Source organism: Argopecten irradians, chromosome 2, assembly GCF_041381155.1.
Source record: "Argopecten irradians isolate NY chromosome 2, Ai_NY, whole genome shotgun sequence".
NCBI lineage: Eukaryota > Metazoa > Mollusca > Bivalvia > Pectinida > Pectinidae > Argopecten > Argopecten irradians.
The window spans coordinates 54,771,867-54,799,000 of NC_091135.1; the positions used below are offsets into that span (position 1 = coordinate 54,771,867).

At 37.7% G+C, this 27,134-nt stretch overlaps 1 protein-coding gene across 6 annotated transcripts in view; it reads left to right on the forward strand.

Annotated features, from left to right (window-relative positions):
• The window catches only part of LOC138315971 (formin-J-like), a 45,363-nt gene that overhangs the window by 7,500 nt on the left and 10,729 nt on the right, over positions 1-27,134 (forward strand). The window contains exons 1-2 of one of the 6 annotated variants that reach the window (XM_069257405.1): positions 9,108-9,664; positions 22,512-23,532. In XM_069257405.1, coding sequence (XP_069113506.1) covers positions 9,596-9,664; positions 22,512-23,532 — 1,090 coding nt within the window. In that variant the 5' untranslated portion in view covers positions 9,108-9,595. The other 5 variants (XM_069257410.1, XM_069257404.1, XM_069257406.1 and 2 more) reach the window with 5 other exon arrangements.

Genomic DNA, 27,134 nt, shown 5'->3' on the forward strand with positions numbered 1-27,134 from the left:
ATAGGGGCAGGTGAGACAGGGGGATATGTATACTACACATAGGGGCAGGTGAGACAGGAGGGTATGTATACTACACATAGGAGCAGGAGAGACAGGGGGATATGTATACTACACATAGGGGCAGGTGAGACAGGAGGGTATGTATACTACACATAGGGAAGGAGAGACAGGGGGATATGTATACTACACATAGGAGCAGGAGAGACAGGGGGATATGTATACTACACATAGGGGCAGGTGAGACAGGAGGGTATGTATACTACACATAGGGAAGGAGAGACAGGGGGATATGTATACTACACATAGGGGCAGGTGAGACAGGAGGGTATGTATACTACACATAGGGAAGGAGAGACAGGGGGATATGTATACTACACATAGGGGCAGGAGAGACAGGGGGATATGTATACTACACATAGGAGCAGGAGAGACAGGGGGAAATGTATACTACACATAGGGCAGGAGAGACAGGGGGATATGTATACTACACATAGGAGCAGGAGAGACAGGGGGATATGTATACTACACATAGGGACAGGAGAGACAGGGGGATATGTATACTACACATAGGGAAGGAGAGACAGGGGGATATGTATACTACACATAGGAGCAGGAGAGACATGGGGATATGTATACTACACATAGGGGCAGGAGAGACAGGGGGATATGTATACTACACATAGGAGGAGGAGAGACAGGGGGATATGTATACTACACATAGGAGCAGGAGAGACAGGGGGATATGGATACTACACATAGGAGCAGGAGAGACAGGGGGATATGGATACTACACATAGGAGCAGGAGAGACAGGAGGGTATGTATACTACACATAGGGAAGGAGAGACAGGGGGATATGTATACTACACATAGGAGCAGGAGAGACAGGGGGATATGTATACTACACATAGGGAAGGAGAGACAGGGGGATATGTATACTACACATAGGAGCAGGAGAGACAGGGGGATATGTATACTACACATAGGAGCAGGAGAGACAGGGGGATATGTATACTACACATAGGGAAGGAGAGACAGGGGGATATGTATACTACACATAGGGAAGGAGAGACAGGGGGATATGTATACTACACATAGGGAAGGAGAGACAGGGGGATATGTATACTACACATAGGGAAGGAGAGACAGGGGGATATGTATACTACACATAGGGAAGGAGAGACAGGGGGATATGTATACTACACATAGGGACAGGAGAGACAGGGGATATGTATACTACACATAGGAGCAGGAGAGACAGGGGGATATGTATACTACACATAGGGAAGGAGAGACAGGGGGATATGTATACTACACATAGGGAAGGAGAGACAGGGGGATATGTATACTACACATAGGGGCAGGAGAGACAAGGGGATATGTATACTACACATAGGGAAGGAGAGACAGGGGATATGTATACTACACATAGGGGCAGGAGAGACAGGGGGATATGTATACTACACATAGGGAAGGAGAGACAGGAGGATATGTATACTACACATAGGAGCAGGAGAGACAGGGGGATATGGATACTACACATAGGAGCAGGAGAGACAGGGGGATATATACTTAACATAGGGGCAGCGATGACAGGAATATATGTACTAAACATAGGGGTGAAAAGGGTATGTGTATGCTAAATATAGGAGCAGGAGAGACAGGGGGATATATACTAAACATAGGGGCAGGAGAGACAGGGGGATATATACTAAACATAGGGGCAGCGGTGACAGGAATATATGTACTAGACATAGGGGTAGGGGTGACAAGGGTATGTGTATGCTAAATATAGGGGCACGGGAGACAGGGGGTATGTATAATAAATAGAATAATTGAACAGTGTCAGGAGAGTCAAAAGAAGCATCGGATTGCATATATACTTAATATACTAAACACAGGGGCAGAGGAGGCAGGGGGAATATTTAGTAAGAAATACAGGGACAGAGGTAACAGTGAAAGTATTTACTAAACACAGGGGCAACGGAGACAGTGGAAATATAAACAGAGTCAGGAGACATACATTTTTACAGGAAAGATATAGGCACACTGGCATTTATTATGATCCAATCGTAGTATTTAATAGATAAGCAGGACATTCGTGATAGGTTTGCTCTAAGAAATGTTTTAATCATCAGTGTATGTTGTATGGTACGCTACTGACTAACGAGATACTCTCTAAGTTACATTTAACTATGTGTAATATTGATATATATATTTACGGAAACATATATTCATATTTACAAATCTGGCGATTGTGGCAGAGTGGACCCTGTAGCCGGAGGAGGTCTGTGACTGATGGTGTCACGTGGTCCCCTACGGGACGGGACTGACTGTGATGCTACATGATAACATTTGTTTTCTCACGATAGGAGAGCTCCTTTGTGTTGTTAAAAATGTTAGCACGCAGCCGTCCACAAACAATGACAACTCTTTACTTTAAGGCTTGATCTGTAGATAACTGGGGCATTATGATAACTTAGTGATGTGGCAAAATAAGATGTTTCTTTAAAGATCATAAATAATACTCGCTTCCATAACAAACAACTACAAAATATAATCCGGCAGATTAGTCTTGTTGTGGATTCAGTAAGGAAACATTAAGGGCACGGGTGATGTCCTAACATCCGTCTATGTCCTAACATCCGTCAATATCCTAACATCCGCCTATTTCCTCGTCTATGTCCTAACATCCGTTTATGTCCCAACATCCATCTATGTCCTAACATCCGTCTATGTCCTCGTCTAATTCCTAACATCCGTCTATATCCTAAAATCCGTCTATGTCCTAACATCCGTCTAAGTCCTAACATCCGTCTATGTCTTAACATCTGTCTATGTCTATGTCCTAACATCCGTCTTAAATAGTCACTCTGGTTCAATCAGACTGTTTGCTAGTATATAAAGTATACTTTTTAAGCCTGTTCAAAACTCCTCTAGACTATAAGGTGACGGAGAGTCGCGTGTGTAGCAGCCTCGACATATCTTTGTTGATGTTTATGATATGTATACGTTAGGTTTAATACCGCGGTTAATTGAATTCGACATTGTATTACACAAGTTTTATTGTGAAATTTAAAACCGTTGCATAGGTTCAGTTACCGATTATCCACATATGACACCAGCATTAAAATGATTATTTTTTTCTCAAATTGCATAATTAATGTGTGTATTTTTAAATTACATGTATGCAAAAAGAAGATCTGTGTTGAATATGAATACTTACTAGTTATGCATATTTAAAGCTAGATCGGTATGTGCAGGTATCACATTACGATGTCGTTATTGACCTATGACCTCGACAACCATCACCACAACACTGGGAATATGAAGTCACGATTTTTAAAGTCCCCGTATGGTATTATAATAAACACGCATCCGGAAATCAAAACCGAAATGTTATACCCCTGAAGCATGTTTTAAGGCAAAGTTTTATTTCATTACATGCGTAGTTATTATTTTTCATGGGTATAGACTGCAGGTGCGTTCTATATAATTATATATGCACCGACATGTAATGACATTAGGGAACTGTAATTAATAAAATACCATGCTTACTTGAAACTGTACATACCACTTAACAGCTACAACGGCACATTCATAAAAGTATCTCCCCTCTGTTTTGACACGTGCTCAAAATAACATTCTTTTATCGCATTAAAGTACCATTCAAATCAACATCAACAGGACAGCATTTAAAAGATGGTCGCACATAAATCCCTTGCAGAGAAAAACAACCCTAAGATACAACCCCCAGGAGGGTCTATACCCCCACCCCACTCCCGGGATGGCCAAACCATCATCTCTCCGAAGGGGCTGTCTCCGGCCTTTTAACACCACTCCTTGTAATATGTTTAGAGGTGATCATTGTTACATTTTGTTTTGAGTAACGCGATTAATGTTTACACCAAAATCGGGCGAATCGCCACCTATAACGTGTGTGTAGTTTGTGTGATAATTGTTCCAGGATCTAGTGCCCTGGACCCAAGCTTTGTGTCTAATACTTCTGAGGTGAGCATATTGTCAAGATAATGCACATTCCTTAATTAGTGCGATTAGTATAGAGCAGTGTGCAGTCTACCCCATCCATTTTATCTCCTCGTCGCCGCCCCATCCCCACTTTCCCCTACACCCCGAACCTGATGTGGCACAACAGTGCGCAATCTAACCCCATCCCCACCCTACACCCCGAACCTGATGTGGTACAGTAGTGTCAGCATTCTACCCCCATCCGTCTTATCTCGTCCTCCTCGCTCCATTCCCACCCCACCTCACACCGTGAACCTGGTGTGGTACAGCAGTGCGCAATCTACCCATATCCACACCAACAGCCGTGCACAATCTACCCCCATCCTCACCATAGCCGTACACATTCTGCATCCATCCCACATACAGCCGTGCACAATCTACCCCCATTGTGACGAAAAGTCGTGCACAATCTACCCTCATCCCCACCGACAGTCATGCACAGTCTACCCACATCCCCACCAATACCCGTGCACAATCTACCCCCATCCCCACCTTACACCACGGACCCGATGTGGTACAGCCGTGCACACACTGCGAACCTGATATGGTAAAGCAGTGCACAATCTACTCCCATCCGTCTTATCCTCTTCCCTACCCCCATCACTACCTCACATCGCGGACCTGATGTGGTACAGCCCCCATCACTACCTCACACCGCGAACCTGATGTCTAGAGCAGTGCGCAGTCTGTGTTGACACTCGTCAAAATGAAGTAATTATGTGTTACCGACTTTCCAAAATACAGGTATAGAAATAATTGAGACAGGTAAATTAGAAACTTGCACTGTAATGTATGTATTTCTCAGGGGTGGTCCACCGCAGGACAATGTTCCTAGCCCGATCATATGACTTCTCTCTCAATTTAATAATGTTGTCTGCAATTATCAGAATAGTAATGAATTATCCTGTATAACGCCGTGAGTCGTTTATGGTATCCGTTAAAGTGTCTCCGATACCATTAACAATAAGGCTTAATTACCCGATAAAGTATCTCTCTGATACCAATACTCGTTAGAACTAACTATCCAACAAAGTGACCCTAGTTAATGTTTCCCTCTCGGTCCTGTGGAGTTGTGGACAACCCTGGTCAAGTCGAGCTTGTCTAATAGCGAGCTTAATTGTCATGCGCTCGTTGTTGACATGGACTGACATTAATTGACTTCTAAGTTACTGTTGCCCTGGTTATAGGTTGCTTGACTTTGTATAAGTCATTAGACCAGTCTACAACTGCCATTTCAGACACCAACACGAAAAGAGGACGATGTCTGAGATCTCCTTATGCCCTAATAAGCAGTCATTACATATGTCGATTTCTCATATGTGGATTTCTACATGATTATGCCGATTTCTTATAAATCGACATTAGCTGATCAAATCATTAAAATGGTTATTTTGTCGATTTGTTTTGTATGAATTGCCAAAAGTCAAATCCGAAAATCTCGGTACGAGTTATGTTTTGTCGACCTCTAGTAATACATAACAGTTAGACTTCAAAATGTCGAGTTTTCATATTGAATATTCTAATTTTAATATCATCATTTCCACATAAATATGATGAGACAACGTTATTTTGTGTGCTTGACTTTGTTTCTGTATAAATAATGCTGGATAAGACGTTGTTCAGATTTAGTTCTTATGTATATCATGTATATGGAGTTAGGATTGTTCCAAATGCCACAACATTATCTAGGTTATCGTGTCCTGAATGTATTGCTTGTTTGTCATGTCTTATCGTTAGTGTATGACAGGGATGATAACTCTGTCAGCTCTGGTGCGATCTGAGCTCACAAACCCCGGGGCTGAAACTAGCTTTGATTTGGTCTCGCCGATCCCTGGGGTCCATCTGATATCACCTATCTGGTATCGACAGTGTTTGATTTTACACATGTCAGACTTGAGGTCAAGTTCTCGTCCATCTTTATGTTCAACAAATTGACAGTTTTGGAAATATTCACAATTTAATCATAGATTACTATTTTTTCACAAGATACTGTAAATGTTTCCTTGATCACCACATAGCATCAGAGTGTCCTCTTACCGTTGAAAGAGACATTTGTTACCATGCGTTGTGCCATGACCAGAGGAACGTTTGGATACCATTTGTTTAATAGTCATTTGCAGATACCAATTTTTGTGTTAAACATCCGTTATTCATGAAGTAAACACACTAGATCCAACGCCTGGGGATAAATCATGTGCAGATATCACAAGTCCAAATGTATCACTGATTTATTGACGAGTGCAAGACGTCTTACGACCTGTAGAAAATCAAGGCGTAAACAAAATTAGTTCATTGATCTGTGTCACAAGGAGCACTCCTATCTTTCACTCTCTTGGATTAGCCATAATACTAACAACGGTCTGCCACCAGTTTGTTTACTGAGTCTAACTATGTTTGTTTGGGGCAGTCCACACTATGATATCGGCCACTATTGGTCACTTGATAACCATGATCTGCTGAACAAGGATGGATTTTCGACAGACCACTAGCTCTGAACGTTTCTGTATAATGTACTTGCAAACCTATTTTGCCAAACGGTTTCCGCTTCAAATTAAAAGGACCTGTCAGATCTTGAAAACTTAATTATTATAGTATGCCAAAGACATTAAGATATTTACTTTGTTATTCTGCTCTAGAGTCGGTGCGTTATATTGAAATCTACATGATTAAAAGAAAGCAATGGAAGGGTACGGATGATTTTTGTCTGTGACAGTACATGTACTACTGGTCATTCGCTTTTCTGTTTCTGTTTGTTGGTGTCCCCGTGGCATCCGTTTCAATATGGTTCTGTCTGTCTCCTTGACACCCGTTTCAGTATTCCTTTGATTGTTGGTATCTCTTTGACATTGTTCCTCGTAGCTTTGAGTGTTGTCTTGTCATCTGTCCTCATTTGCCCTGTCTGTTTTTATATTCGTGAATACTCTGTTCAACTGTGAAAAACTAAACAAATAGTTAATTGTTCAATTATTGTTCATTTTCTTCAGATCTGTCCGTCTGGTTCACTGATTTTATACGCAAGAAGAAGCCAACATCAATGACTATTTTTACCTAAACGAATATGCCTTATTGAATTTTTATTGTGGACTATCAATTCGAGGTTACATAAGTGCTATAGCAAAAACTTCCACTGATTCCGTTTTGTCTCTGCCCAGGTATGTGAAATGAGGCGCTATCACTAAAGGTTTGTCTAGTGATACCCTAAACTCTAAATTTACACCTGCAGAGCCAGATAAAATCTCGACTTAGCGCCCCGACTCAGGTTACCGCAGCCTCGATAAAGGTCAGCGCCTGTGTAAAGCACACGATCTCAGTCTGGTGTTGAAATCAATGACAAATGTATCACAGCGGAAATCTAAATCATTTAAACTTAAGAATGTCGATAAAAGTTATGCACCGAACGCGGCAAAGATTACACTGGTGCCGGGCTATCCAGTGGACTGTTGGTTTGGAGGAGGTGAGGTAGATTGGTGATTGTGACATTCACAATCTTAACAGATATATAAAGGAAGGCCTGTCTTTTATGTTATATTTTCATGTTGCAAAAAATGGGGAGGAAAGTAAAACTCGCCAACAGCTGTGATCTGCAATCAGATGGGATGCCATACCCAAATATACTTACAACTTGCAATTTTAAGTGATAAAAACTGTTTGAAGAACTGACGCAAAACGTTATTGTTCATTATATTGTTTATAAGACTCACTTGAAGCTTTGTACTGTTGTCAATGACCATTTCCTTCATCCTGTCAAAGAAATCTGCTTTCCGTTTGTTCAAATATTGATATTCATTTTTATCATTATTATGTTCAAAATGTGTTACTGTGCTTTGCTGGTTGGTTGAGCTTTTTTGGTTTTAATTCTGTCGAAGTGGCATATAATGCGTTAGCTTAGTAATTTCTGAAGGGGTCATATAGGGTCATGAGAAGGGTCAAGTAAACCGGATGTAGGAAATAAAGTGTATATGCAGATCTGGTATAGGCCTTGTACCTGTTATGCACAGGTAGTTTATGTCCTCATTAAAGTTTCCACATACAACAATACATCATGACCTGTGTTCTAAGCCACCAGTACCACCAGCTGGCCCCTACAATAGCTCAGATTACTACTTGTTTATGTCTAACTGTTGTGTCACAGATGGCCTCTGAAAACAGTGTACGTACCGAACGCTCCCGACCAGGATACCTTGCAATTCTTGAGCATCATGAAAAACAACCCATGTTGTGTACAAAAGTATTGTGAATAAATATTTGGACAAATACAAACCGAAATCGATTCTCTCCACTGACAATGTGATAGATTTTCCATCAATTACGCCAACATAAACTGAACTTGTCCCGTTCCCACACACGAGGGTGACAAAACGCGCCTGGTTCTACAATACAAATGAAAACAGACATGAATGATATCGACAACCTGCGACACTAATCGAATTTTCTCGTTTAACGTGGGGATGGTTTCAGTCTTCAATGTCCCATCTGACCCTCGTGATCAAGAAGTGAGAACATACAGGAATCCACACACCATTACATGACCAGACTCTATACATATCAAACTGTAAAAGTCTCATGGTTGTGGAAATCTACTATTCCTCTATCTTTTATTTCTCTTGTGTTTAACATGGCAACCGAACAGCTGAAAAATGTAACATAAATTTTGGGATTGAATGCCGTCTTTTCAATACTCATTATTGTACATGTTTGGAAATTGCCGATCTAAGATCTGGATCTGCGTATTGTGCACACACGAGAACGTGATCTATCTGGGCACGTTTGTGATGTAACAAAAGCGTAATTTACTTATCTTCTCCTTTGATCCCTTATATCAACGTTTCGTTGATATTTACCTTCTATTCATTGCTCTCAGCAAGACGGATGAGGTTACTATATGCGCCAAAGAAATCGAAACTCAAAAACACTTTAAGCGACTTGTCAATATGTGTTGTTGACCTTTAAATTTCAATTCTGTCAATTTGAATTCTCAGGTAAAGTGCCTTTGAAAAGCAAACACACCGGTATTTTACATAGACTATGTCTTTCCGGTTTTACCTGAGTCGCGATAAATTTATTCAAAAGAGACACTCTTTCCTGTCTATATTTGTGGGGTGTACCGGACAGAGACAAGGGATCATTCTCGCCCAGTGGTGATACTTTGTTTACAAAAAGATATTACAACCTTACAGTTTCGATGTGACCTTTTCAAACAGGACGTACCATCCCTGGAATGATGTCCTTTTATCGCTCGCGAGCGTTCACACCTTGCGCGAGACTGAAAAGGGTTTGTCGCCATGTGATGAAATCTCGCATGAATGAGAGCTGGTATTGAGAGAGGTTCTCCATGCGTGCACACAACGTAACACGACAAACCGATATTTCATAAACAGCGATCTCTTCACTGGCTACACACACGGCACGGGGCTGGGAGACAGATAAAGTGGTCTACCAGGCCACGACGTCAATACACTAGCCAGTACATGTACAACTCCTGGTCCATGCACGTGTCTCTTTGGGCTTCCCCACCCCCGGGGCATACCAACGTTACTGGATAGGTACAGCGACTGACATTCAACGCCATGGGCAGGGATGTATGTTTTGGTGCTAGGACTAAGCTCAATAGTAAACCACAGGTGAAAACTTTACAGGTGAGCTTTTAAAATACTTTCTTTAATAGCATTATGTATTTGTATACACACATTGCGCTGTGTTGCATTATGTAAGTACATAAATCTATATAATCAGAACGGAGAGTTAGGTATTGAATATTATAAGCAAAATAACCTTGTTGACTATTGTCTAATTTTAGGCTTGACAATCTTGCTAGATAAGCGAAGTTTGTGTACCTCTTTACCTGCGATTTAAGTTTAAACCCCTCATGTGTATTGCACCGATATTGTTTTAATTCACTCAGCCTGTTAGAGTTGATCAGGATTAAAGTCACCAGACTAATTAAAAACTGACGTAATGATCAAACTATGCAGTGTGCTGATCAGGCAAATCTACTGGAATGTTTGCGTTTAAAAAGACCTCAACATTTGCTCATAAAGAGGGAATTATATAGAATTACAATTCCAAAGTAAATACATCAGTTTTCATTAAGCGATATACACTCAGCTATTTCATTATTGATCATCTCTTCAAACAAGAATGACTAGAACATATCTGTGCAGTTTTGTGTATTCCGACTCCCGCTTCCATCATCACCTTTTTATTCCATAAGTGTTTCGACGGACTCGCCTGGATGACGATGGTGTGTTGTGGTTTTGTTCACTAGCTGTCATTTGAAAAGAAACTTGCTAACCAATGTAGGTCATCAGGATGAGATTACAAAGTGTAAACGCTTACATTTTACAGGAAGAATAAAGCATAATCATGGACGAGTCTGTTTAAAAATTTGATGAATGGAATCTGAAATAGGTTTTATATATAAGTAGGCTAGGTTTAAGTTTCGTTCTGAGGATCGTGTAAGGTCACAGAGCAGCACATGTGTTTTAATCAGGTCCCTGAAAATACAGTCTGTTTCCTTAACGGTCTTGGTACTTGACCACCTGTTTAGCCATTCTCAAGACTCAAGGCTTGATCATCCTAATATTATTTGACGCAGATTATAGCAAGCCTATACTAATTGATTTGACCCAATTTTTATGCAAATAAATTGATAAATGGTATAACATGCCGTATTTCAAAAGGTCAAAGTTCAATTATAGAAATTATTTCCTTTGTTTATAATGGTGTAGCTGACACAGTTTTGGAGTAAATGGTGAAGACATGAAATTCAAACATTTTATTGATTATTTTTCTGTTGTCCACCTGATCATCCAGGCGCTTGTCAAAGGACAATTTCATTTCCTCATAAAAATTGATGAGCCTTCACCTCAACATTGAAACCCGGTTCGGACACGCTCCCGGCAATATTACTGATATCAAAGGATGGTTTCGTCTGAACCAATTTATATCTTTGATATAATCACTGCAAACTAATATTCTGAATGGAAATTATGTGTAATGTCCGGATATATATCAATGTCCTTTGGTATCAAATCTTCATGGCAGAACATATCAGTGCTCGCCTTATTGCCAATTTCTGATACATGTATAAATCAACAGTATAATGCAATGTGATGACATACCTGTCCGGTGTCTTTTACGGTTTGTTTCATTAAGATAACACTGTAGAATAAAAAAAACCCAATCCAAATCCAGCAAAACATTGCAAAAGACATGCACAGAGCTGACAGGAGATATGACGTTGGACAAAACCCAAATGGATGTATAAAGAATGACTTGGAAGTCTGGTGTGATTTTATACCTATTGATAACCAAGTCTGGTTACTATTGGTTACAGATGATAACCCAGTCTGGTTACTATTGGTTACAGATGATAACCCGGTCTGGTTACCATTGGTTACAGATGATAACCCAGTCTGGTTACCATTGGTTACAGATGATAACCCAGTCTGATTACTATTGGTTACAGATGATAACCCAGTCTAGTTACTATGGGTTACAGGTGATAACCCAGTCTGGTAACTATGGGTTACAGATGATAACCCAGTCTGGTTACTATGGGTTACAGATGATAACCCAGTCTGGTTACTATTTGTTACAGATGATAACCCAGTCCAGTCTGGTAACCAATAGTTACATGATAACCCAGTCTGGTAACTATTGGTTACAGATGATAACTCAGTCTGGTTACTATTGGTTACATATGGACAAAACATTGCAACAGACATGCACAGAGCTTACAGGAGATATGACGTTGGACAAAACCCAAATGGATGTGGAAGGAATGACTTGGAAGTCTAATGTGATTTTATACCTATTGATAACCCAGTCTGGTTACTATTGGTTACATATGGACAAAACATTGCAACAGACATGCACAGAGTTTACAGGAGATATGACGTTGGACAAAACCCAAATGGATGTGAAAGGAATGACTTGGAAGTCTGGTGTGATTTTATACCTATTGATAACCAAGTCTGGTTACTATTGGTTACAGATGATAACCCAGTGTGGTTACTATTGGTTACATATGGACAAAACATTGCAACAGACATGCACAGAGCTTACAGGAGATATGACGTTGGGAAAAAACCCAAATGGATGTGGAAGGAATGACTTGGAAGTCTGGTGTGATTTTACACCAATTGACACCATTGGTTACGTATGATAACCCAATCTGGTTACCATTGGTTACATATGATATCCCAGTCTGGTTACCATTGGTTACGTATGGTAACCAAGTCTGGTTACTATTGGTTAGACATGATAACACTGTCTTGTTACTATTAGTTACAGACGATTACCCAGTCTTGTTACCATTGGTTACAGATGGTAACCTAGTCTGGTTATACAGATTATATCAGTCCGAAACAAACAGAAAATTCTGAATGTAAACTTAGTTTGTCTGCGTCTGTTTCCCAGTTCATTTTAAAAAGACACTTTGATGGATTCGTATTTTCGAATTCATAGAGATATTCAGGTTAGATGATGTCATAATTATATATAGGGTTTTCAAAAAGCGTTGAAATAAACCGTTATGTATTTGTTAGAAAATACATCGCAAACGAAATTCACCTCCACCAAAGTAATTCGTTCTGCATTCTCCATCTTTGTAAAGCAAAGATAAGCGTGTTTATGTCGTATCCTTTTGATGAAATACACAGATTACGGTAATGTATGATAGTAGGAGATACAACAAATGAGGATAATAATGAAAATTAGCTATGAATAAATTTGAATAAATCTTTCTGAGATAGTGTTTTCTAGGAAGTAATTTCGAAGATAAACATCGCTGTATTAATGGTTATTACTAAATACACGAAATAGTGATCACGTTTATCACGTAATATTTGTGGTCAATTTAAATATCGAGTGTCAAGTGATATTGATCCCCCATCTATCCATAGCGGAAGTTATAAAGGCAACGCCCTCTTGCGGAGGGAAATAAAAAATCCAGCAATGAAATTAATAATCGGTTTTATATACTCCTATTCCTTCATATACATATATTTTATCGGAAGAAAATATTTATAAAAGAAAAGGGAAAATTTGAAGTGTTATCAAGTAATGACGGCAGTTTTAAGCTAGCATACTTTCGAAACTAAAAAGTTGTTAGATGACAAGTCGATAAAATTGCTGACATGAATGTTGTCACAGATTGAGTAGAAAGCATACCGGTATATAATGCTATAACTGTTGCTATCGCTCAAACACAAAAATAACCTAGCTCTTTTTATATCGCCAGTCTGTAAAATTGCTCTCAATAACAATGTATTTCAAACCGGAATATTACCTAGACAGTTAGACGTATCAAGTTTTGACGTTCATAGAAATGTATTCATATGTTAATTTCGTGAGTTTTTAAATTGTTTACTGACGTCTTGTATCACACACGCAATAACCATGGTTCTGTCCCGTTCCTTTTACATCCTACAATAGGTATGGTCATTATATTTATCAAGTTTCAATGGCAATCGGTGTCAAAACCTCTTATTTTCACAAATTTAAGTGACCGTGTGACTTGAAGAACAGAAATCTTTCAAATATTATAAATCATACTGTCAAAAACAGCTTCATGAGAAATCGTGATGTTTTTCATAAAATCCTTTTACCAAGAAGATAGTCACAGATGCCTTTTTATACGAAAGATGATGAAAGGTTTTTTTATTGAAAAAAAAACCAACTAAGTTTTGGACCGACATGGTTTATAATGGAAATGCAATTGTTTCAGCAATTGAGCTGTAATTGTCCTAATGATCTCCGGGAACTATCTACAAAACAACATATTTAAAGGTAACTTAAGGTTAATAATTGAATAATCACATTTCATAGTCAATTTCCAACTCCTAGGATATATAAACTGAGGTAAAATACCATAACAGCAAAGAATATTATATAACCATTGACTTTAATTGGCCATCGTCTGCATAATGATATCGACATAGGGAACATTCTAAATATTTGTTTCATGTCGTAAAGTAATGAGAAAACAATGGCTGTTGACAAACACTCACCATTATCTTTCAATCGATATCGCCCTCCTTATTGACTACGGTCCTTATCCCCATCAGAACAAAACATCTGAGTCCCGCAAGCGTTTTAATAGGATTGTAATTGTTAGCAAGAAACAAGCGCCCGTCAATATCATTACCTGGTGTTTTATTACCATGCTTAGGCTTTTATCAACATCAAGCACGACTGATTCCTACTTTTATTTCGGACCACTAATGGGGGAAACCAGCTCAGACGCCGAATTTTTTTATCACAGATGATAGAACTATTAAATTATAAATCGTTGTCTCAAAGAGTAAAGACTAGTGCCGTAGAAGAACAATAGCCTTCTTAATAAGGCTTACCACCACTACATTAGTTCCATTAAAGTATCCAGAAGCAAGATCACTAACGAGATCATGGGCATGATGTCTACAAAAGGCTTTTGCCATTGGAAAAATCTACTTTGTCGTTTCTATTATAATTTCTTATGTGATCTCTAATATGATCAGCTGTTTCTCTCAGGTAGTGACGACATATTTCACCGTTACGAGAGTGTCAGGTTTGCAATGATACAATGATTTGGCAAGGCTGTGTGTCACTGGGTGAGATGAAAAGACGATTTATATTGGATATTGGTTTGCCTTTTCATTTTGCACAACTGATTCATACACCTTAACTTTGTTAGTTTGTAATGGTAGTTACAGGAAAACATGTTGCTCTAAAACTGATCGTCATGGGATTTATTGCTAGATAAAATTGCATTTCATCCTAGTGTTAGGTTTAATTATATTTGATAACTGTTTATCTTTCTTCGTTTGAACTATCCTGGTGTTTTCAAAAGCGTTCGGACTGCAGCATCAATCTAACACCGGTCTTCCTAACATTACATTTCCGTCCATCCATTATCACAATGTTCTGTACAGTTAAGTAAACAGTATCTGCACCCCCTTCTTTCGTATAAAGGTGATACCTTTTATAGGAATAAATACGACTACTGCTATATCAAGAAGGATAGTATATTATGGGATCTTTTTCTATTGACACCTCAATGCAATATAATATCCTTCAGTATTGACGGTCCTAAGCCAGTTAGCCTTGATTGAGGTACTTTAATTACCTTACATATTATCCAATTTCAACTTCATTGCAGCGGTAAGTAGCATTAAAATTTAATCTGATTATAACTTAGTGTGGGGAATTAATAGCCAATTGAAATATGTAAACCTAAACAGTAAGGTCACGCTAACATTTTAAAGAAGATCTGGGCCTTTAATGTAAAGCCTTGCTGCTGTATAGTAATGCATGAACACTAACAAAACAGAAAGAGCGATAGAAAGCCTTGTGCCACGCCTTCCTCAGGTAGGAATTTATAGAAATCCTGGTATGAGTATAGCTTTCTATGTTATTAAATACAATTTGTGTGGCTGTCAAATTTGGCACGATTCCGACTCGGACGGTATATCTGTAGTGCTATAGACACCATCAGGGAAACTGTCAAAAGGGAACGTGTTCATTCCCTGGACTCTAAGAGACCCTTCTGACTAAAACGGTAAGTGGCCTCTATTTGTTTTCCTCCCGATGAAGCACTCGTCAAGTGTGTACTTTGCCTACAAGTTGAAACTTTGCCCACAGATTGGTAAATATCTCGGTCTTGATGTGTCGTTCATTTTGTACGTAACATTTTCTTTCACTCCGAGAGAGGATTCAGTCATGTTTTACGGGGGTTAATGTAACAAAATGTTGTGTATTATTTGTCAAGAGTGAAGGAGACTCATTGAATCAATTTATTAGGCTACAATAATTGTTCGCATAAATATCTTACATTTATGCATACAGATCGGGCCAAAACCTGCAAATGACAAACGCCAATACCTAGAAATGTTGAAGATGCCTGGCCGTGCTCTCTAAATAGTCAGCATTAAATCTGTTTGTATCTCATGTTACATGGCCGTTGTTCGAAGGCCTCAAACCTTCCATGTTATAGACACACACTGTGGAGACCTCTGATGATGCACGTAGAACTTGAACTTTGAAATGTAACATTTTCAGTATGTAGTCGAGAGGACAGATATTGCTGTGCTGCCTTAGTGAACTAAATATGCAAGTTCTGTGTATTCCTCTATCAAAGATTCAAATGTGATACATAGGTTCGCGGATTTGTGAAAGCTCTTACTGGGATATTTTGTACAGCTGTTTTATCTCAGAAGGTCCTGCTGTATCCGACACTCATCTATAGAAGTTTTAGTGTCAAATCCTTATCTCAATGCCTATGCTACTAAGTCTAACATATAGTGATACTCAATTCACAGAAAATATTCATAATTAACGAAGTTTCTGATGAATATCTACCCAGCGTTGTGTACATTGGAATAGATGCCACTTTGAATGTGACGACTGGCCTTCCATAGACCAATTCAGTCAGACAATGATCGTCAATTGCTTTATTTGTTTTCTTGTCTAGTTATGTTGATAATTATTTATTCAAATACAAATAAAAGACTTCTAGTACTAAGTTTATTGAAATTCTTGATTCAAAGTCACACCCTTATTAAGGGTCACCATCTTCAGCTGTATACCTGTATATATCGTATGGCATCTATATGTAATATGCATTATTTCCCACTCATTTCTAAAATCTTCTGTCTCCCAGGAAATATTTATTCTGCTCTAGTCGTGTCTTTGTTACGCAATCAAGGAAATAGACCACGACTTGATGGCTACCGATGTGAGATCTGATACCTAACTTTGTATGAGATCGGTTTTGCTGCATCAGCTTTTAAAACACATTACTTGACGTTAATACCAGGAATTTGATACCAGCTTCCTATTTACCTGTAAATTAACAGCAAAATGCACATATTTTTTATCAGAAATGTTTGCATTTTCCCAGCGAAATGCGAAATATTTGTTGCGTGTAACTGTCATTGTTTAAATTTAACTGTTTGCATTTTCCCAGCCAAATGCAGCATATTTGTCGTGTTTAACTGCCATTGTGGTGAAATGTATCTGTATGGTTGATATCAACAGTGTTTATTGGTGACAGAATTGGCTGTAAAATGCAGCGTCACATTCTCAAGTCAGACTGTACATGTGCATATTTGATGGGTAATATGATATAGCGCAATTACTGTGAGTGTGAGAGTGAGATATCTGTAGTATCAGGTACTCCCCGATTTATAGGTCTAGCCCGACAGGTAGCCAGCTTGACCCTACGTTTACCTGAACTTATACCTGTTGAGGAGAAATCATTACGTTGTCAAGTACCCCGACACCTTTCTCTATATACTCGAAATCACATATCATTTGCAACTCTGTTTAAAAAGAGGATCCAAAGAGGGAAACACTGTAGAGATAATTCCGTATAGTCGGTTTGTTTAATGGATGATGTTTGTGAAATTTCGTCACATGTTCTTCATCTGTCGGCGTCATAAAACATCATCATTCGTCTTGTTAATGGGATGTCTATAAGTCAAGTATAAAAACAGATAAAAGAAGCTATGATAGCATTAGGATACCAAATTAACCTGCATGTTTCATAATGACATCTTAATTAATTCCTTGGAATTTAATATGAAATTAATTAACCAAGTTATACATCTGGGTACACAATCATTTACAGTCCGTATTTAGTTCACCGCACGCCTACTCTTTTGGAATACCGATAACCACAGGCCATGCACATTTATAATTAATTAAAAAATGCGGTCATATAGGTGTCATTTATACAGTAATACTATTAGAGGTGACGAATCGGTTCCCGTGAATCATAGTACTTATACACGGAATCCGCAACAGTAGCTAAATGTCGAGACGAAGACCGCTACAGCCCCCACATAATATTACAAATATACACTAAGACGGGTAAGAGATCTAAGCTATCTGAAAGAAACAGATTATGAATAATCGACGGAGCTAAACTCCTTATGGTATAACCATCAAGTGGGACAAAGTAGAATGTTCACACGCCTTTCACCGTAGTGACGTTTGCATGAAATTACCTTTTGAAGGCGGGTAAACTGGGGGTATTGAGCTATGTTATTACCTATCATGATCCTCACTTTACTGTGTATTGCAGGCTCGATATTAGTCAAAATGCAATTTAGTGCCTGCTGGGTTTCTTATTAAAGTTGATTTGTACACGTTTTTGTTCACTTAAAAGCTTCATGGCGTATTAATTTTGGAAATCATCGCGTGCTTTCGAGTGTGACAATTTAGTGCTTTCAAAAGATAAAATCGTCCTTTTAAATACCCAACATATTTTGTTTTTTTACAAAATTAATAAAAACATATATCTATAATCCATGAAAGTATTATATTTACACACTTATCCTATCTGTTCTGGTCTACGGTGACGTTTGGTGAAATTTGTTGAAGGGTAAATTTTGTTACATTTGCAGTTAAGACATATTTTTGCAAAAAGACCAATTCTCTATTTATCTTCACCATTATGTGATACCATTATTTCAGAAGCACTTATACTTGTAACATATGATATGTCGGTACTGATAGCGGCTTTGTAAGGCAGACGAGATAAACTCTGTACAGACTTGCTCTGTTATAAACGGGTGCTGAATAAGTATCCCCCTTTTGATACCCCATTTATGGTTCCACGTCTGGTTTTTAAACTATTTACCTTTTGAAATCGAGTTGTAGACACGAATTTCTGAACCAACACAGTAAAAGCACGTTTGAAGAATGACAATGGGCCATCGACTTGTGTATTGGGTAAGGTAGAGGGCCTGCGATTGGCTGAAACAGGTGCAATCGCGACATTAAGTAATACATAAGTATGTAGGACATTGAAGGTGCTTTATATGCCACCGTAGCGATTTTTTATATCAATATTGATAATAGAACAGACCAGACACTTCATGGCACCGTCCTCCCTGAACGTGTACGTACGCAGCAGTACGACTGTGTAGGAAAGGGAATCGGCCTTTGTTATCCGAACTGATTCATGTTCTGTTAGATGATTGAAATCAAATGCCGGCCAAAGTGTCCCTACTATTCGATGCACATTAAATTCTTCCAAAACATCCGTCGCCCACCTAAATGGATTTCTCAATGGATTACCTCTAATGCATCTGTTTCGTGGTGCTGACCAGTGACTTTAATGACAGTTTGCTACAATAGAGCCATTCCGCATCATCGAACTTAACACATGGATGGATAATAATGTACTTAAATGCACGTGCACTGAATCCCACAACGGAAGTTCAGAATCAATCATTTTGAATATGGCTAGGCTTTTGTTCACTTTTGTGCTTTATTGTGCTATGTATCCTTCAGTGGTCAGACATGGTCGGACCGTGTTTTGAGTTTGTTGGGATTTAGGTCACCTCAGGTCACAATAAATGGTAAGTTCTGAAATGCTATACTGTGCATCATGACCTATATACTGTCTTAAATTTATGTAACCTTTGTTATATATTGCAGTGCCTATGTCGAATTTCAAAGGGGTATATTTAAATAGATGTTTCTTTTGAAGTGTGTGTAAAGATAGAAATCCTGAGACCTACAATAGGTGGATTTCAGTCGCAGACTCTTGTTCAGTGTTTCTTAACATCAATACTTAAGTCATGACAATGACTTGGTACATGTCATGAATATCGACTTATTCTGTTACGTTTTGTAGTAACTTTCCTGTTGTATATAGCCATGGGATCAAAATGACTTGTAGTACTACCACAGACGTTATGGGGTGTATCAATGTGATTGTCCGTTTAATGCTACTGTTGACGGCTATATATATTAACGTTATGGCGATCTGGAGTGTCTGGAGGAGTGACCATTGACATGAAATCCATTGTCCAGTGCAGATTAGTCGTTACCTGGTTAAAGACTTAGACCCTCCATGTTTACTCTGGACTCGAGTACCCGACAGGTCAGTGGGGTCTGGATTGTAAACGACGAGGTGACACCCCTCAAAGCCAATATTTCGATATGTCACCCCTCAATTGGAATCTTTCATGTGTGTCACTATTTTTTTGTCCAGTGAAATTGAGCGAGGTCAGCAGCTGGTTCATACATATCAAAGTCTTTATTTAAGACATGTCCACTCATGCCAAGGTGCACCACACATAAGCGAGTTGCCTAGGCTATCTAAATGCTTCGTTTTGATTTACATCAGTTGTTTGTTGAGATGCCCAACCAAATGTTGGGTCGTCAGGTTCACCTGAATACTTAGTTTGGTTCTGTGTTAGACACATACCAAGATTGAATACCGAGAAATGGGTCGGCAGGGTTATCTGATTTGGATTTTGTATTTTGTTGGGCAAGAAGCATCATGGAGAAGTGGTTGTCTAGATCTCCTGTATGTTTAGTTGGGATCTACATCTGGTGTTTGCCGAGATGTATCACTGAAAACTGAGTTGTCAGAGTCATCTGAATGTTTGTTTTATATCTGTATCCAATGTTTACATCTCTATATATCATGAATGATAAAAGACATAGGGTTACCATATCACTTTCGCATTTTTTGAATGACATTTTTGTGTTGTATAAACGTTATATCATGTTTATGTAAACGATGTCTTTCTCAAACAAAATCAGTTGTCAGACTTGTGTAACACTTATTTCACCTAAAGATAAAGTGCGTCTAACTTATTTTCTGTATTGGCCCTCGGGAATTTGTATTAAACTCGTGTTTGAAGAACTAATATGTTTTGTACACTCTTTTGATGCAGTAGGTGGTGGACATTAATAAGGTAATTTCAGCCATTCAGTTAACTCCAACCTAAGATGCAGTGTTCATTCTCTAATATGAATCACTAGTAATAAAATCATATTTCGAATGATATAGTTTATGGAATCTTTTGCTCTTTGACGTGAACAATCTGGTCTTATAGCATCCCTAAAGAAACTATGAAATCATAAGTGTCCTTTTGACTTGATCTAATCGTTAAGGTGTCCATGACTTGTACCGGAAATTTTCAGTAAAACCGGCCATGTTTTTTGTTTTTTGTTTTTTGTTTTTGTTTTTTTTTTAATGTTTTTCTTTTAGAAAACCATACATGTATATCCAAAGTCCAATCATTATTTAGTTAAAATGAAGAAATATTTCATTTTCTGGTCATACACTGAGTTTATATCGCCTCTTCATTCGTTACTGTCCTGGAATTCATTCTTAATTGCAGTATTTTGTTTAAAAAAAATTGAACAACAACAATACTCTGTATGGTTCTTTCTTATGTAAACTCATCCGCAGTGTTATCTCCTTTCAAACAGCTATCTCTCTAATGCCTGCCTCTCCATTACAATTATGTACTGTACTTATACGAAACACCTACCCAGAGTCGACAATGGACATACTCTAAAAGAGACCAATTTCTACTGTCACGTAACGGTGGGTAAGAGAGGGGGACTATTGTCACCGTATTGACAGAAATCTACTGCCTATTGATCAAGAGTCAGTCTCGTCTTGTTGTAGTATAACGTATTTTTAGATCCAGAAACATAATACAAGGGCTAATCAAAAGATTAACAAAACATAACGTTCATGGTTAAATACACTGGTTCAACATTAACTGCTCTACTGCATCGTCATATAATAGACCAATACAGATATGTGGGTACACAATGTGACAGAGACAATAGCCTACCACTGCCGGTTCTTCTCTGTGTGCTGATCACGGGCCCAACTCCCCGAACCAACCTCTATGGTACAATGGTATGTGCTGTTTGATGTAGTCAGGTCGTTATCATGGTTTGGTGTACAAAATAGCTTGTTGAGGATGCTGTAGTATGGAATATAATTATATGTGTGGAGACGGAGTCGGGGAAGATCCGGACCAGGTGATATTATATAGACTTGCTTGAGTGTATTATCAAAATTGGCGTCTTCAGTTGCTTTTCCGTAATGGCAACATTTGTAACTGTTCGCTAGACACAAAAACATATGTCATCGTCTTCCAGTTAAAGAAGAGTTTTACTTAATAAAGTATGTGAATATCCAAAGACTAATGATATGAGAAATGCACATAGTGTGTATATGAAATGTTCATGTATAACGCTTCATTTGCTAACTCATTTTTTCTATAATATTTTACGCTTCTATAACTAGATTGGCCATAAAGGTAATGTGACATATGTTTTATTACTTTGACAACACGTCATGATATAATGGATGACTTAAATATGTCATTTTTTAAAGTTATAGGAGCCATTACTTTATCTGTAGAAGTTAAATCGACCCGCATATGTGGATGTTTGTAGTAACTGATCCCGGTTTTCATTCATTAAGACAAATTCCTAACGTGTTCTTTCTCAATTACTGACTCGACCTCTTTGTAACGGTCTTTGTTGTTTCGACAAGGTCCACTAATTTGTGATTCCAATATAAATAACCGTAGAATGTTTTAACCATACCTTAATGACTGTTGTTGGTATTCCTTGCTGGAATGTAGTGTAAGTCCTATCTTGGACTACTAAGCGTGTGTAATACTATTAATCTATATCGTTGTATTTATGTCATTATTGTGTCTCTTTCAGATGAGCCAGTGGGAGCGAGCACGACAGGAGCGGCCTGCACACAAGACATTTCGTGGCTCGGTTCTGGTTACCCTACTGCTAGAGAAGCACCCCAAAAGGTTTAGGAGTAGAGTCTCAGCATCAATATTTGCAAGGAAGTTATTTCGCGAAGGTAAAATTTTGAGCGTGTGTGGTGCCAGCGGGTTTGAGGATTCCGACCAACAATTTTATTGGAGTGAGAGTGATTCTAAAAGACAATGGAAGTCAGTGAAATCTTCGCCACCAGTGCATACATTTGATGTAAAGAATAACAGAAATGTAGGCAAAACTGTGGAATCCGATGATGAAACGATTTTAGAAAGTGTTAAAGGTGAATTGAATTCCAATTGTAAAATATTACCTGAAAAACCATCTGTGTTAAAGACCATTATAAAGCAACTCGAAGAGGATTCAGGCTTAAAGGAAACCCAAACAATACCGAAAGTGTCTAATTTTTCATCATATGATGAGGACCAGAGTTTAACATCAAGTGATCCATACGTTGTAGCTCAACGGTATAGTAAATTCAAGGAGAGAACAAGGTTCGGAGGAGGATCAGCATTTCTGATGGCAACACGAGATCATGACGTCATTCCTGAGGAGGAGCCCTCCCTGGACAAAACAGGGAACTCCTTGGAACTAGAGCTCACTCCGAGAAACTCTGAACACTCGAGCGTTATAGAACAACCTGTACATTCTGAACAGTTGGGAGTTTCCGAGCAGTCAAGACATTCCGAGTCCTCACGTGTTGGTGATACACCCACCAGGCGATGGCTCGATGGACAGAATTCCTACTCAGATAATGAGAAACAACTTATAGAAGAGATGAAACGAATGAAAGAGGATCACTCGATCACTCTGGCAGCGTATGAGGAGCGTATAAAAGATCTGATGGGGCGAATGCACGACCTCCGAGGAATCGCCGAAATGTTAGAAAATTCCAGTAACAAATCCTCGCCTTACGGAATCCTACCTGCTAGGTCAAGCTTCTTTAACTTTATAGGTAAATAAGATAATTGACATTTAGCAGGTGGTGGTAAAATTAATGTCTTTGTCTGAAATAACACATGTTTTATAGACGTTTTTGTTTCCAATAATGTCAGAAATCAATACGTCATGTCATCAAATTTAATGAAAATTTCATATACATGTTTGCAAAACATTAATACGAATGATTCAGAGTATCTCTATTTATATATGTATGAACACATCTATGTCTTCTCAAGTATATTTGACGTACGTGACAAATTCTTTGATGATTGAATTCTGTCTCCGAGACAAGGCCAACAGGGCGTTTGAAGTTTTATCAATGGACTGTGTCAGAGTATCGCCACAAAGTGTTTTTTACTTCCTTTGTCATATTTGAGCTAGTAATCAGTGACACAGCATGATAAAGTATATATATATATATATAATACACATCTGGTTTGTCACATACCACGTTTCATTAGGTATGGAATTTTAATTAAATTCGGAACAGATACCTGGGAGGACCGTAAAACATTGTCATATTTCTTTTGTTAGGTTTTATATCGTCGTAAACAATGAATTAGCGAGTTGACTTGATAGAATTTCTGACGATTTTGACAATGTGATCGCCGGTGTTACACCTTGCTGTAGTCAGACTGTTCGCCTAAGGTAGTTTCTCTGTGACGTGGGGTTCTTTGATCATTTGTATGTTCAGGCTGAATGGCACAGGCCTCTATATCTACCAGTATCAACATAATTTTTAAGTTGTCCATCATATCATCTGGATCGGATAGACTGTACAAAACGTTGTTCATATTAAGATATTTTAAACAACCTTTTGTGTTTTGAATTTTGCGTTTTTCAAGTTTATTTTCAAACCAAATAAGCCAATACATAGTTTAATTGGCGAAGTACCGTGTATTTCTAGCAGAAGATTTATATAGCTAAACCTGCCACAGTGGATGAAGTGTGCCGGTAACAATATCGAACACTAAACTTTATGTATTTGATGTACGTTTTCGATATTGATATGTTTTCCATTCCATTTTTTCAATAAAACTGTCGTTGAATCATGCTCGGATAATTATCAAAGGATCCTTTCGCTGTAGTGCTATAGGAATATAAAGTATGTGGATATCAAATTCGGTGCGTATTCGTTTTACTATCTCAGATATGAAAAAAAATATCTATATATATATTGATCAGCAAGAGGTTTAATTCTTTAGCGAATACAAAATGGAAACATGACCATTTCCCCTGCATAAATATTTACCGATATTTCGATTGTGTGTTAGTATAATTATATAACACGTGAAGATTCGTGGGTCAAATGTTACTATTTGTCAAAACGTTCAGCACAATACACTGACTCGCTCTATTGTAGTTGGTGAAAAAACCTACAATGGGTTTTATAAATGTCGCCTGGGGCTTGTATAGCTATAAAGATATTGTGACAATGTCAGTGGGTTGGCATTAATTTTTACGCTATTTAACTTGTCATGGCTTTGTTAAAATCGCGTCACCAGTGAACAATATTTTACATTTAAAAACGTATTTCGGTTTCTTGAATTTGATCGCAGACGACAGTTTGGAAAAAATAGATGTATAGAATTGTTGGGCTTCACTTAACAATATCAATGGAACTGTAGAACATACTAAAACGAAATGAAAAGTGACATTTTCGAAGGTCTTGACCTTTAGTCGTCAATTTCAATAGTCCTATCTTGAACCAAATGCTATCGAGAATAAATAAAAACATATTAATAAAAATATCAAAGGGAAAATTGACTATACAAATATAAAAAGAATGCTACTTATTGTTCGTCATTGATAAGTGATTAAGTATATTTTACTGTCGACTCTGATTTCACGCTTACGTAATCGTGATAATTGGATACTCATTCTAATTGAGCGGTGCTCACACAAACTAAGTACATATATATTAGACGTTCATGCTAATGGTAACCCACAAAATATTCCATTTTTTGTCGTTTGTCGTTGAACGTATAGGATATGTTTACACGCTTGTCGCATCCGTTGATTGACAGTATTTCACTCAGGGATCAATTGGTATAAGATAAATTAACATACCTTTGACATTGAAAATATCAAACACAGTATATTCGTTTTCAATTATTACAACTAGTAATTCGATTAAATGAAAATAGAGAATCTTTAACATCAAAAGACATTTAATACAAAATTATCTTTTATTACAGCTTTGATATATCCTAATCTGATTATTATATAAACTGTTGCACATATCATTAAAATTACATTATTCAATTAACAAATTAATATAAGTTAACCGTAGGTTATATTGGTGCCTCTACGTAATAATTAATTTACTTCATACGTCATCTTTGTTCCTATTGCATTTCACTAACCCTACATTATAGAGTATAATAAATTGATAAAATGTAATTCTTTGTAATTCCTCCTGTTTAAGTTTGCCATGTTGGCAAAATAGCTAAATTACTTTGAATTGTGATGAAGTTTGGTTTTCAGTTGGTATATAGGGAAAATCTATATTTGATTGTTAGACATATTTAGTTATTGGAAGAAGTAGTTAATGGAATGCATGCATGTGCTGGGATTTCATATGAGTTTTTATATGTATATTTCATTTCAAAATATTTTTTATTAAATCGTTAGATTTGATAGGGATTGGGCAGCAGTCTATTTAAGCCCTCTCCCTGTGGATACATACATGTACATCTCAAAATCATATATATATGTAATTTTACAGACAATATTGAAATTAAATATATATTTAGGATACACTTGTAAGTAATAATATGATAACACTCCAATAATGAGTAGGTATAAAAAGCATGTTAAGTATAAATATATATATATGTATATATGCATACCAATGTTTTTGTTTATAGTTAAAATTTGGATACTGTATAGCCAGATAATGATAAGTTGAAATTTATAATGGATTCATATCAGTTCAATATATACAGTTCCTTGATTTAAATCAGTTGATATTGATTTGAATTTGGTTTGAATTTGGATCCCTCAATATCACTCCCACACAAGCCATTCCTAGTGACCATAGTCCATAGTGTTACCACTGAGTACTGGTCCTAGTCAGGAATGTCCAGAGAAAGAGCCATACTGAAGGAGTATATTAAAACATATGCATATAAATTAATTATAACATTGGAGAAAATGGGTTTATACATAATGTAATATAAAAATATGAGTGTTATAAGGGTTTACCTATGATCTAGTATGATATGTATATAAAGGCTATGTATTAGTATTATGCTTTTTGATATTTCTAAGAAAATCTTAATTTATATTTTATTCACTTCAACAAAATCATTGTGTTTCATTTTTAAAAATTACTGTCACTTTTTTTAAAAGATCGAAATGTTAATGAAACATTAAAGAACGTGTGATTAACAAGATCATGTGTACACCTAAAATATGTCTGAGATGAATATTGTGTCAGGCTGCAGTCACCTAACTGTGTTTTTATGTGACGTGGTGTTGGACGATAGTGCAGCAACATAGTTTATGATTGATAAGTCCGACCCCATCACCAAGGCTAGATGACTATAGAACAGGAATGCACCCTTTGACCCTGGCAGACCATTCTGTATATGATAAAACATTATATGATTA